The 14,173-nt window shown below is 45.2% G+C and overlaps 1 protein-coding gene and 1 long non-coding RNA gene across 5 annotated transcripts in view; both read right to left on the bottom strand.

Annotated features, from left to right (window-relative positions):
- LOC149352903 (uncharacterized) overlaps positions 1 to 7,542 on the bottom strand; it is a 35,741-nt gene extending 28,199 nt beyond the window's left edge. Inside the window, exons 1-2 of the long non-coding RNA XR_016290879.1 lie at positions 7,022 to 7,542; positions 659 to 917 (exon numbers count right to left, since the gene is read on the bottom strand). This is a non-coding gene — a long non-coding RNA (uncharacterized LOC149352903). The remainder of the gene's footprint in view (positions 1 to 658; positions 918 to 7,021) is intronic.
- Positions 1 to 14,173, bottom strand: part of LOC149352902 (exosome RNA helicase MTR4-like) — a 148,762-nt gene that overhangs the window by 105,403 nt on the left and 29,186 nt on the right. For 2 of the 4 annotated variants that reach the window (XM_089582092.1, XM_089582091.1), the window contains exons 22-25: positions 13,489 to 13,652; positions 12,591 to 12,753; positions 11,628 to 11,794; positions 10,311 to 10,411 (exon numbers count right to left, since the gene is read on the bottom strand). In XM_089582092.1, the coding sequence (XP_089438218.1) occupies positions 10,311 to 10,411; positions 11,628 to 11,794; positions 12,591 to 12,753; positions 13,489 to 13,652 (595 nt within the window). Of the gene's footprint in view, positions 1 to 8,067; positions 8,440 to 10,310; positions 10,412 to 11,627; positions 11,795 to 12,588; positions 12,754 to 13,488; positions 13,653 to 14,173 lie in introns of those variants that run through there. The other 2 variants (XM_089582093.1, XM_089582095.1) reach the window with 2 other exon arrangements.

Genomic DNA, 14,173 nt, shown 5'->3' with positions numbered 1-14,173 from the left:
AAGAAAATGACCTCGGATAAAAATAACCAGCGAACTGCACAATCTTCTTGAGTGTGCAAGAAGGTTGAATCTCGTATACAATGAAATCTTTCGGGTGCAGCTAAATTACCCGACTATCTGTTGTAGTACAGAACATGCCAGAATAATAGTTATGCCCGGTTTAAATACGGTTATACCCAAAGGTCGAATGATGGCTCTGACATGACTAAACAGACGTTCTCGAGTCTTCTTCCATGGATAACAAGGCAAGCGCGGCTACGCGGCGTTTATATACGCGTCATACATTGTCTTCCCGCCACGTGACCTGACAGTCGCGGCACCCCGACGAAACTCATTTAAGGTGAAGTTTTGAAGGTCAAGCAAAGGGCAGGCCACTGTGGTGAATGTTTGGTACAGATTGTACATGATAGCACTTTAATTTGGCTAAAAATGGTCGATAAAAATGGTCGCCTACATGCCCACCTCAAAGGCAGGTGCTGCTGATAAGTGGCATGGCAGTGGCCTGTAACCCACGCGATACACACCATGTGAGCTTCTCTCAATAGTTCCCACATTGCCTGGTTGAAAAGAGGTTTGCAGTTACAATATTTTTACAAAGAGCCCCTTCGCAAGAAGCCAACACCCCCCTCCCCCTCAAAACACCACCCAGACCACCCACCTGGTGGGACAGCCCGCTCAGCTGCGATCTCCTTGGCCTCCTCGGGATATGACGCAAACCTGTGGTCTCCAAGCCGCAGCATGGCCAGCCACACCAGGGGGCCTTTCTTGTGCCGGCTCCGGTGCTGCATCGTACTGTGAACGTGCTGAAGACCCTCGCGGCGAGCATACGCCAGAACCAGCTGGCAGTTGGGCGTCAGCAGGTCTGGGTCACCCATAGATAGAACTCTGTCGGCTTGGCTGCAGCGTGTCTGCAGATGCTGGCATGGCACGGGGAAGAATTGTGAGAGGTGGCAGTAATACTGGCACCAAGACGATAGGTGGGAGTAACATTGGCACCAAGACTATGCTCAAGCTGGTGCAGCAGAGCATGTGCCAAGTGCAGTGACCAACCGAAACACGTGGAACGGAGCCAAGCCACATTTTTTCTGCATCCATTCGCAACTGCTGCAAGCAACCAAGGAATAGTGCGAACCACCAGCCCAGGGGCATTTCTGTTTTCATGGTGCCAAGCCAAAAGCCAACACTGCTGGGAATGTGCCAGTTTTGTCGTGCTTGCACCTTCGCTGCAGAGACTGTCACACTGCCAATGTTTCACACCAGCTTGACGCTGCAAAGTGCTTGGTTGTGGCACGTATAGACCACGGACCAATGAAACAAACACAAAAGACAATAGAGTGCCCTCTGAACAGTGCAATAAAGGCCCTGAACAACCTAGTATTGCAAGCAGAAAGCTTAATAGTGGCCACTCCTAGCTGCTGCTTTCAGACGACTATATGCCCCATTTTTGACTCTTGGCGTGCCACTCTCGCATATCACTTCTGCTTCTTGAGGGCTCGGTGCGGGCTGCAATGAAAATATATCTGAGCATACAGTAGAACACCAACGTTAGTTCCTGGGTGCTGCAGCCAGTCCTGCTCTAGCTCCCATGGAAATCAATACTATACAAACTTGGCTGCTACGTCACAACTCTGACAGCATGCCGCATGGTACATCGCAAAGAAAGTGGCAGCCTCTAAAGCAGTGTGGCACGCATGCTGCTCCTGCACCTGTTCCACTCGCACTCACATTTTTTCCATGTGCTGAATTCAGCTACTAAGCTACAAGGCTGCTTTGTTCACGATTCCCTGAAAACCATAACAGTGGGGTTCTGTTTTAAAATGAAATGCTAAATGCCGCAACTCGCGCAGTGCATAGACATCGTCACGAGCAAACATGCTTTGCCATGGTAGTCGGGTGCAACTATTGCTCCTCCCAATTTCATCGACTCTTCAGTTCACTATTTCACCCTATTGGCTGCCTACCTTTTAGATGCAAACATAGCAGCACACAAGCATATCAGCTTTGGCAGAGTTGCAAGCTAAGTACTTAATGGAATGCAGGGTGATGTTCCGACCGCATATTAACCTTCACTCTAACACTCTTAAATGGAAGACAGATTGCTTCCGGATAGTGCCCACCTCCAAATATAGGAGCAACAATGTCGAATGCCAAATGGCAAGCACATCTCGGTGTGCTCACAGTCACATATCTACAGCCATCAACAGTCCAATTCAGTTAAGAAATTCCACTACTCCTGGCCACCCTGTACATTTACAGCAGGCAAAGTCCGAATCCAGCCAAAATCAGGCGACCTGCTCAAGGCACAAGTCATATCCTACTGCAGTTACAATTGGCACACTGTCAAGCCAACCACTGAAAGTGAGCTAAAAACGGACCCTGGCTTTGCCATAGGCAGCTTGCTAAAGCAACACGGCCGACTTGCAGGCGGATCGATTGACACTCCCTTGGCAACTTTCTCATAGGCCCTGAAGGAGAAGGCATCAGTGGCAACTGGTTCACAGGTGCTGTAGCGGACACGTGAACCGGCCGAGAGGGAGAGAGAGTTAACGAAGGAGAGGCCCTGACGTCACTTTTTGTGAAGCCGCCTCGCAACCAGAAGTTGGCTCGCCTCTACTCCTCCGTTTTGAAACGGAAAGCTTCACTAGGCTCGTCAACATCCGGTCTGGCGTGCGCCGTGATCAATTTTAGCCACAGCTGTGCATGCGCGAAACCGAGCAACGTAACGCAGAGCGCAGGTGGCCGCGACTGCTGCAGCCGTCGTCGCCGCCGCGCACTGACTCCGTCGTCTGAGCGTCGGCGCTTCTACTCCTCGCCACCGTTTTACCCTTCGCCGCTGCCATGCGGTCGCCGCCGCCGTCCCATGAGGAGAAGGTTGTTTCCCAAGGCGTTGCGAGAACGCCTGAGCGGCGGTGGCCATAGAAGAGATGGCCCTCCTCGCCACTGCTTCAGTGAATGGCTAGGACCACACAAGGTGCATATTAGCAGTGTAGTGGACCCCCAGCTTAACAGAAGCCCCCTGCTACACTTGACTTCTCTTGGAATCCACTCTCAAGGGCCAGCAGTTATCTTGCCTTCGCATTGCATGCCCTACATTAGCCCACTTCTTCCTCTTGATTTCGACTAGGATATCATTAACCCGTGTTTGTTCCTTCAACCACTCCGCTCGCATCTGGCCTCTTAACGTTGCACCTATCACTTTTCTTTCCATAGCTCGCTGCATTGTCCATAACTTAAGCTGCATCCTCGTAGTTAGCCTCCACGTTTCTGCCCCACAGGTGAGTACCGATAACCTACAGCTGTTGTATACTTTTCTCTTTAGGGATATTGTTAAACTGCCTTTCATGATCTGGGAGAGCCTGTCATATACGCTCCACCCCATTCTTATTCTTCTAGTTATTTCCATCTCTTGATGCGGATCAGCAGCCACTGCCTGCCCTAGACGTATTATCTTTAGTAGAGGTGTCATTAGAAGAGTAGACGTATTCCCTTACCACTTCCAGAACTTAGATACCAATTCTGAAGTGTTGTTTCCTTGCTAGACTGTTGAACATTATTTTTCTTTTTGCACGGGCAAGCTGGGATGCACTGAATGCCGCCCGTCTGATCCTCAGTTCTGAACGTGACGAGGGAGTGTATCGTTACGTTCACGCCTAATGGAAAAAGGCAAGTTATCGAAGAATTTTTCTGAGCAATAAAACAGGCTAATCTCAACCTGACTGCTTCCTGATCACGGTGTACATCACTTTCTGTTTACTCATAATAGTTCAAAAATTTAAACGACCTTTTGCTGTACATTGCTGATACTTGTTATTTAAGGCACGTTTCTAGCATAAATAACTGTATATTTTCAACATAGCCGTGCGAAAACAGAATAAATAAGTAACCCCTTAAAAAAAATGTACCGAAGTGGCACACATGCTATGAGGGACACCACAGTAGAGGCTCCAGGTTCATTTAGATCTCTTGGGGTTATTTAACATGCGCTGACATTATACAGAAATGCAAAAGGCACCTGTGTGCAGTGCAATAACATCAAATAACCCTAGATGATTACTCTGGAGTCCTCCACTATGGCACCTCTCATTGCTCAAGTGTCATTTCGGGACTTTAAACTGGAGTGAGTGAGATTTGTTTTTGCCACGCCTCTCTAAATGTTGGAATGGGCGGTTACGCAATTTACTTTTTTTCCTTCAGTGCTTTTATACTTGAAATGATGTGTTATCCATTAATATACACAGATCACCCACTGATATTTGCCTACAACCACTAAATATTTACAACGAAGACCCACAGTTTACAGCAACTGTGCAAAAAATCTCAATTTAAGGATTTTTCACGAAGTTATGTGATAGCAGTCATTTTTATGCCTCTGATGTTATGGATATCAGTAGGAACGGCAGTATTTACTTATATAAATATAATGTGAGGTGGAAGTTCGACAACTGAGAACAATCTCTCACTGATCTCGAACTATTCGCGCCTAGCATAGGACGAGTGTCTTCCGAAGAAACGCAGATTGCACGCTCAGGACAGAAGCAGCGGATACGTAGACGTTATTTACGAAGCAATGTTTCAGATAAGCAACAACAGAGTAAACCGACAACAATATTTTAATGCATGCAGCGTCTTTACACAGCAGCAGCCACCATCACCACCACGCCCTCACTACTCGGTGTTTCGAGCTATCCAGTCCTTCATCTGTTTGCCCTTTACTGCTTTCCCTACGCCACTCAACTGTTTTCAGTCTGGCAAGCCGGCTTTAGTAGGATTCTGGACTAAGCTTCTGCGAATATTGGTACTTTTTTTTAAATAATTTCAAAGCAACTGCTCTATTTACTCTCATAATTTGTGGACTTTTTTCTTTAAGGCTTCAAAAAGAGGGTGCACAAATTACACAAAATTCTTTCAAGCACATCCTGAAAGCTCTACAAAGGTCAAAGTGCAATATAACCCTGTATATTGCTAACTATACGCTGACCCCCCCCGTTTTACCTTTTTCAGCAGCCTGGTTTACACTTGAGTCAGCCTGACTACATGCGAGAGGAAGGCATCAAAGTTGCACAGTTTTATTGCCTTCGGCCGCCACTTGCATCACAATGCTGGTGGTAAATGCAACTGTGTTGCCCTGTGGTTGCGGCTTTTAGCTGGGTGTACATTGCGGTGCCATCGTGTAAGAAATATCGTATTTACTCAACTAATAGGCGCATTCACAAAATTGGTGCATCCCCAGTTTGATCGCGAAAAATCAATTTTTTTATTTCCGCGCATAATAGACGCACCCCGAACTTGGCACTGTGATCAATACTGTATTTACACGATTGCTAGCAGATGCCTATTATGCGCCTATTATGAGAGTAAATATGGTAATGATTATAAAAAGCGTCAAGAGTGAATTAATGTGCATTAATTGCAAATAAAGGAGATTTATTACGAATTACAGTAAATTAATATAATTGAAATATGAATGAAGGGTACATTAAGGTGAATGAAGGATGAATTAAAGTGAATTAACTCTAAATAAATTGTGGATTAAGGTGAAACAAAATGAATTAATTGGGAATAAAGTGTGTAATGAGGTAACCAATTAAAATGGTACATTAAGTTGAATTATTGTTAGATTAAAGTGAATTATCTGAAATTATTGTGAATTAATTTTGAAACTAAGACGATTTAAGGGTGGTTTGAAGCAAATAACTGCGAGTTAATTCTGAAATAATACACATCAAAATAAATTAATTGTGCATTAAGTGGGTAATTAAGGAACAAATTAAAAACAAGAAAGCAACTTGAAATGAGGCGTCATTGCTTTCGCATTGCTCCAATGTGGGTTACCGCAGGGATCTTGAATTTTTTTTTTAACCTGGTCAGGCTTTGTTTGCTTTTGAAATGCGGCCACTGGAATTGATAAGGTGTCTGCTTTGCCAATTTATCCCAATGTGCAGTCTTGAATTAATGGTCCCCCAGTATGAAAGAAAAATTGCCAACGATAACTTTACTTCCTAAAGCGAAATTTTAGCGCAGCTCATCAGCTGCTTCAGCTTTTTGATAGAATATGGCAAAGAATTCGAGCAATACATGTATGTACAATTACAGAGAACTCATTATTTTGCACACATATTCCTTCTTCAAGAAACACTCCACTAGCAGTTCTTGATTGTCATGAATAAAGATTTGGGGTTGGAGAAAGAGACGGATATATGCTCGACTTTCTTCGCACCAATGCCTGGTTCTCGAAGACGAGGTCTGTGCAAGTATTTAGCGAGGTTGTCACAGCCGTGAGAGGCGGTACGAGCGAGAGGAACGCGATGTTCTCTCGCATAAGTCGTAAGAAATTCCTGTTTGTCTTTATGTGCACATATTAAAGTCCCCACCCACCCTGCCACCCAGGTAGGTGGAAGTTAATGGTTCATCGCGAGAGTTCGCTCATTGTTGTCAGCGCTAACACATGCAGCCCACATCTTTCTCTCATCACCCCACGTACCTATAAGCACCATTCAGGCGTCCATTGACCCAGGGAGCCAGTTATGCGCACTTCCTTTCCTTAAAATGATTGGAGTGTAAAACTTTGCCAACGCCAATGAACATAGTGAACGCCGATGGCCTACGGCTTCAGGGCCGTGTTTCTGGCACAACGTTGTCAATGCCTGCAGCCCACATCTCTCTCTCATCACCCCTCGTACCTATAAGTGCGATTCAGGCGTCCACTGACCCAGGGAGCCAGTTTTGCGCACTTCCTTTCTTTCCTTTCCTTGAAATGGCACAACGCTGTCAATGCCAACACATGCAGCGCACATATCTGTCACTACCACCACGTAGCTTAAGGCCACTGTTCCAAGAAGGCAGTTATGCGCCTTTCCTTTGCTTTCCAAGCTCCCGCTTCATTGGTTCCGCAGCTTAAAGCACGAATAAGGTGTCCTGCTGGGAACAACGGTAACAGCGACGCCGCGAAACGCACAAACGGGTGCCAAAGAGCTGCGGAAAAAAAAAAATTTCTTTACGGTAGTGGCTTCAAAAAACTCACCCTGGAAGCCGCAGATGACAAAGTCGATGGGTGTGTAGTAGCCGGACGGCTGACTGCTCTGCAACGCTGGGCATTCTCCGGTGTGTGCAGCCTTGGTAGCCATTGGCGTCGAGTGACGTGGCAGCAGCCGTCGCCCACTCCTCGTTCTCCGGGTTCGCTGCCTCCCCGTCGAAAGCCCTGGCGAGGCTCGGAATCCAGTGACCGCCCAGGAGACCGTGTCACAGACCCCGCGCTGAGGCCGGAGTTGGAATAAGCAGCAGGCGAACCCCTTCTCGACGGCGCCACGCCAAAACGCTGTAGTCAGCAACCCCGCAGGTGCAGTCGAGGTGGCCAGGTGGATTGACAGAATAGCAGTGTGGCTACGGCTCTCTTCAGAAGGAAAGCTGGGCGTCAATGTTCTTGTTTGGTGATGATGATGATGATCATCATCAAACATGAGGATGCAGGCAGAACGCGCGCGCACAAGCGATTCTGTTCGTCTTTTTCTCCTTCCTTTTAAGCATGGCGTAAAAAGAGAGGGAGAAAAGAATTTTAACGAGAGGAAAAGGAGGAGAGGTCGGCCGGTGGTAACAATCATGGAGGGAAAAAATTAAGGAGGGAGCGTAACGTCACGCGGCCAGTGTTCGCAAGCACCAAACTAAGATTTCGAGTGTGGAATGTCATCACGATATTCACTTAAGTTGGCATTAGTTTCATAATAACCTAGGTCAGGCTGCCCTTGTGACTTTAAAAAATAAAATCATCCTTCACAGTCACTGTTACAAGGTTTCGTGCTTTATACTTTTCTAACCTAATTGATCAACTGTCAAGTTGTGCGTAGTGGCTGCTGAATCGCTGTTCCACCGTATTTTCTTGGCTTGGTTTCTACCATTTGGCTGTAGGTAGTATATATTACTCTCACATTAAAAAAAAAAAAACAATGTACACCTAAGTATGAAGAACTGAACTGAAAAAAAAATATTTTAAATTTCCACAGTGCTACCTGCGACCACTGTGGTTGCAAGACATAACCAAGCCATCACTGTGTTCAGTACAACAACACTGAATGCCAAGAGGAATTGCTTTACTCTGCAAAGCAGTTGTCCATATTGATGTATGCAGGTGTTTATTCGCTGTACTGTGTAAAAGCAGCTGTTGTCCATGTTGACGCACGCAGGTGTTTATTTACAGGCTGCCAGATTCTGCTGACCAAGGACTTGGAAGGCCTAGTGGTGACGCTTCCAATGGCGACTCGCAACTTCTATGTTGATGGTCATGTACCTCAGCCGCATTAAGTATGACCGTGTATAACGCAGCCATTTTACTGTACAGAGCTGATCGTCAATAATTTTTGTAGGTAATTTTTTTGTTGCGGATGCGTTATTTCTACAAATACAAGCTGGCAGCAAACACGATGTCCCTCTTGATGAGCTTGACAGCTGAAATAAAAAACACAGATGCGTTATTTCTACAGATGAATACTGTCGACAGGGTTGCCAGGTCCTAATTTCAAAAAATAGCCACGAAAATGATAAAAGTAGCCAAAAAGTAGCCAATCTACGGCCACGGTCTCAAAAGTAGCCAGAATTGGCGCCAAGACACCACAAACGTCACCAGAGGCAGGAAATTTACAGTTTAACGACAGAGGGCAACCTATGGGGCAACAGTGCTTGTAAATAACTTGGAAAAGGTATTTATGACATGACTTGAAAAGTGACCAGAACAAATCATTTTCTCTTCGGTAGAGCAAATTATGTTCTTTTGACGCAGTCATAGATATTAATGCGTGAGCATTAGAAGGGACATGCCGCGATTTCGTGATGGGTAAACAAATTGAAGCCCTACGGAAGCCCTTGTGAGTCGTACGTGAAGGCGTACGTGGAACTCTAGGAGTGAAGCCCTGCTTGACGTGTAAAACCGAGCTTCGAACCGAAACCGAAGTGAAAACCGAAGTGCCTGCACAACTAATTCGCATCTGGCCTAACCCCGCTAAATTGTTCCCCATTTATCGACAACAAGGCAGGTACAACAGGATAATGGTGTTCATAAATAGCACTGCAAAAGTAGCCAAAAAGTAGCCAAGTAGCCAAGCTCAAATTTTTGTCGCCAAGAGCTCTCAAAGTAGCCAATTTGGCGGAAAGTAGCCAAACCTGGCAACCCTGACTGTCGACCACATACATTCAAGAACGCTTTTGTTGAATACCATGCATACTCGTGTATTCAGAAAAAGAGAATTGCATGAGCTAAAAGAATAGCTTCATGTGGACATAATTTTGCCTGTGTGGTACAATCCACTGAGAACTAATAGACAATAACTGCTGATCTCTGAACTGATCTCGCTACCTGTTTTAATTTATGCGGTTAATTCCCGCCGGTTGTCGGGCATGCGTCCTACCATTTATTTGTTCAATGCATTATGTATTTGAAGGGTTTGTTATGGCTGCTCTAATTCATCATTGAAATGTGTGCTGCAGCATAAAAGGGGGATGCATGATCTGGGCTGCAATCGGAAAATTGTTACCGAAAAATTGGTCGCATGCAGGAGCCACACCCCGCCAAAACCTTGAAAGACAAAGGCCCTTACTTGAGTATATACAGTAATTATTAAAGCAATCGCTGTTTTTCGCAGAATGTGATATGAAGTGGCAGAACAATGCTCAATTCCGCCAGTTCTTTATTGCTTATTTACTCAGTATGCATGCAATGGATCAATGTTACACAGTACTAAAACTTGTAATTGCCAAACACAAAACTTTTTCCACATGGCATAGACAGAAACTGAGTATAAATTGAATGTTAACTAGTCTACCATCTTTTTACATATAGGTGCCCACAAAAGTTTTTGGAAGAAGAAAATTACAACAAAGCTTAACTACTGGGTAGCTTAAGCATACAGTCACGAACTGAAATGGTGTGCATTGCACTTTCTTGCACAATATGCCCAATGCACCACTAAATGCTAGACTGTGCTTCTAATCAGGAAGAAAATTTACATTTCTTGTGATTTTCGTGTTCCAAAAACTTTTGTGGGCACCTGTACATGTCAAATAGATTCTTGATATAAAATGGTGTCTTAGCAAACCACCCTCATCGGTTTGTGAACCTTACTATTTCTATTACTAAACGCACACAAGTATTCTACATTTCAAGACATTTGTGGAACCGCCTTTTCAGCGTTCAAACGACTTTTCACACCTGCCTTCCTGTTTTCTACTCATTGCAATTACAACAAACTAATTTCAGCAGTGTAGCAAGGTTAGCATACAAATTAGCAGTGATTAGCTATAGGAGCCACGTGCCAGCAACTCACCTTCTGTGAATTTGTTTTCCAGTTCCGAGTTCCCTATGCATTTTGCAGCCTGGACTATTTGCCTCAGAAGCTCCTCTAACCTTCTCATGCACCTGATTATGCTTCCTGGAAAAAAAAGAAAAGCACAAACCATCACTATTTTATTTCTTGTTTACATCACAAAAATTTCTGTGCTCGAAGAAGAAAATTCGTACCTTGAGAATAACTACACTTACGTCATTAGCATAAGTATGAATCTGACGTCAATTTCAAAAACACGTCTATGTTTCTTTAGACCTTTGCTAGATGTGCTTTCTGCAAGTCGTCACGTTGGTTACTTGAATATAGTGGGCATGCTGCGGCTAAGCACTAAGCAAGCGGACCAAGAGATATAACAGTTCAAAGAGCATGTGTATTCTGAACTTTCTGCCTAAAAAATGCAAAAGTCTATTTGAACTGGAAATTTCATTTCCATACACTCACTAAGACAGTCATCTGTACTTATCCTTAATCTGTCCTGACAAAACTGGTAAAGGGAGAATGAGAGATTCAAGAGAACTAGAAGATTATCCCACGAAAATCACACAACAAAAACAGAGAATACTGCAGCTTCACTGCACAACTATGGGTTAGACAGCACAGGCAGCACTCACTAAGACAGTCATCTGAACTTATCCTTAATCTGTCCTGACAAAACTGGTAAAGGTAGAAATGAGAGATTCAAGAGACCTAGAAGATTATCCCACGAAAATCACACAACAAAAACAGAGAGAATACTGCAGCTTCACTGCACAACTATGGGCTAGACAGCACAGGCAGCAACTTGCCTTTAGAAACTGAATACAAATATAGTGGTAACACTGCCTGCCAACGGTTCTTGACAACAGGCAAGACTTCTCACCTTTTGGCTTGCCGCCGAGACCCCTTGGAATAACTTCAACATGCTCAAGATAAGCCAAGCCTTTGGAGAGGCCTTCTTTTGAATCAATCCTCAACTCAAAAGAACTTTCGACTGAACTAGACTCAAGTCTCTATACTGTCAGGGGTTTGCCCCCTTCCTACACCACCTGCCAATGCCTGAAGATCATGTGCCTGAAGATCATGTGCCTGAAGGTCACGTGCCTGAAGGTCACGTGCCTGAAGGTCACGTACCTGAAGGTCATGTGCCTGAAGGTAATGTGGCCTGACAGGATGCTCACACATGAGCACCTTATCACCAATGCTGCACGTGCATGCATGCACTGGTAGGGAACACCTTTCGACACAGGTCGAAAGCAGCACGTGCCAGTTACCGCCTCCTAAAACAAAGAGACGTGTTCACTCTGACGGCCACTGCACTTGCCTTCAAAGACGTCGGTCATGCGGCAGACCTGCGCAAAGGAGGCCCCCTTGCTCCAGGCGTAGACGACGTCCATGAGGTGCGGCTTGAACGAACTCACGTAGGTGTCCTCGTCTATGCACAGCTTGGCGTCCTTGGTCACCCGTGCCACCCTCCGTGCTATATCCTGCAACACCCCAAAACCAACGGCATCAGCGCAAGTCCACTCAGTGCTGTGGCGCGCATAGCTAGTAAAGGAATCAACACACAGCAATCCAAAACAACCAAAGTGTGTGCAGTTGTAGTAAAGGAGGCAGCGAATAGCAAGGCAAATTTCTCAAGGTTCATGATGTCAAAGTAATTCATTGTAAACTAAAGGCGTCAAAAAACCACACACACACACACAAGACAAGAGAACAGGACAGAACGAGTGCTCTGTCCCGTTCTCTTGTCGTGTGTGTGTGTGTGGTTTTTTGGCGCCTTTAGTTTACAATGAATTATCAACTAGCCCAGCAAGAAGTTCTCTTAATGATGTCAAAGAAAAGCTTTAAGATGGTGTGGTGAGTCTGGGTAGCGATCACCCGCAGCTTGCTGCTGTACAAAGAAACAAGCCTTTGCAGGTTCACATCTTTGAGGACGCAAGCCTTTGCACATCATTCATAGTCATCGCCGCCAAAACTAGGTGGCTAGCTGCAGGGCAAAGGCCTCTCTCTCACTGACTTCCTACTGTGTCTGTCCTATGCCAGCCATGGCCAGCCAGTAACTGAACTCCATCGTCAGATCACTCCGCTAATTGAGACCATGACCACATTTGTTTCCCCCTCTTCTCAGTATCCGCTCTGTCGCTCTAACAAGTGGCTGGCTATCTGTTCAACGCATCCTGCGCCCAGGACAAGTTCATCACAGTTCTTTGCTTCCCCTGTAACTCAATCTAACCTAGAAGACTTTGTCCGCCTAAACATGAAGGGCACCAACACACACACCTGCATCAGCCGCAGGGGGCCTGACAGTTCCTCTGTGAGATTGGGCATCTCGTTCGACTTCTCCTGGAAGACGAGGCAGCTCAGCAGGGCTGTGGCCTGATGCACGTTGAGCTCGTTGAACGTGTTGTTGAAGATCATCTCAGTAACAAGCAGCTCGTCGGCACTGCAAGGCGAAGGGAAGAAAAGTTGGGGAGCGAGCACCTTGGAGCATAAGCAAAGCAATGAACACCACCCCTAAGACATGATTTGCATACACACACACTTGTAAGTACAATATGGCTTAGAAGAACTTTTTGTTGGACAAGATAGTGGGTCAACCACGGTTTCACGAGATAAAGATTTTAGGTAAAAGCAAAGATACAAGGGCAAGGGAACTATTGGAAGCGTTTCATATAAAAAAGAGAGGTGTATTTTGTGTTAGCGACACGTCAGTGAGCCTCTTCAAATCGGACATGGCGTATCTCTAACGGTTATGAAGATAGTGTTGTGTGGGAACTGGTATCTCTCTGCACGTGTCCTGGTTTTTCCTTATATTTGCTGCGCTGTTAGTGAATAAATTTAGATGAAGTTTAGTGCTAGTCCTGTGTGGTCTGGTCTTGTGTACGTCCTGGTTGCATTACAGTTCTTTTCTTACTACGGTATGGCTGCAGATTATTTTGGAATGAACTTTTTTTTTTTTTTTGGCCAGTGAGGGGTGCGAGTTTTGGGGTCAACTTATACATGGCAATATACCATATACATGGTACGTTAAGTCCTTTGTAGAGTTTTTTTTAGGATGGGTTCACCCCCCTCCCCAGTTTTGAAGCCCTGATTTTAGAAAAAAGCAAGACAGAGACATGAAAATTAAATCTGCACAGGCTGCAGGAAACGCTCAACCCTACCGAACGTGCAAACCCACCTGCTGACTTCACAGGCAACCTTGCCCTTGATCTCCATGACGTCGGCGGCCGTGGAGTAGCCCAGCCGCCGAAGGACTCTCTTGCGGCACTTCAGCTCGTCCATCTGCAGCAGTGCCTTGGCCTTCTTCAGTTCGTTCTTTACATCCCTAATCTCCTGGGCCACCTGTGGGTTCAGCAGTCCAGAATACATATCCACAATGAGCTAAAGAGACAACAAAACCTCTTCATCTTTGTCCCACATTTCAAGCATCGAAAGTCAAAGGTCTATAGTTCAAGACGTAATGAATTCGTAACAGCTCGAATCAGCAACACAAACACAGAGAGCAACTATCAACATGTAGAACACAGAATTTAAATATCAGTTTTAAAAGCATCCATCTGCAAATGGTTGATCACTTTAAACAGTCGCTTTAAGAGGGGATGAGGGGATCGAAGGCAGCTTTTCTATTTTTCGACTTAGAGTGATGAAATTTGGCAGACTCGCTTAAAACAGCATCAAACAATCAGATATAAAGTTTCACAATGACAGCTTCAGTAGGTTCCCTTTTATCATTGTCTTTATGTTGTCCCCAGGTTGCTTGCTTGTGGAAAGCCTAGCATGACAAAAAAACAGGCTACAGGTCTATAAATGCTTTTAATATTTACTAAGAAGTGTGGTGTAAGTCAAGACTCTTAATTTTTTTT

Source organism: Amblyomma mixtum, chromosome 3, assembly GCF_055824585.1.
Source record: "Amblyomma mixtum isolate Tamu chromosome 3, ASM5582458v1, whole genome shotgun sequence".
NCBI classification, from domain to species: Eukaryota; Metazoa; Arthropoda; class Arachnida; order Ixodida; family Ixodidae; genus Amblyomma; species Amblyomma mixtum.
Note: the sequence above shows the minus strand (reverse complement) of the source record. Positions and strands in the feature narration are given on the sequence as shown.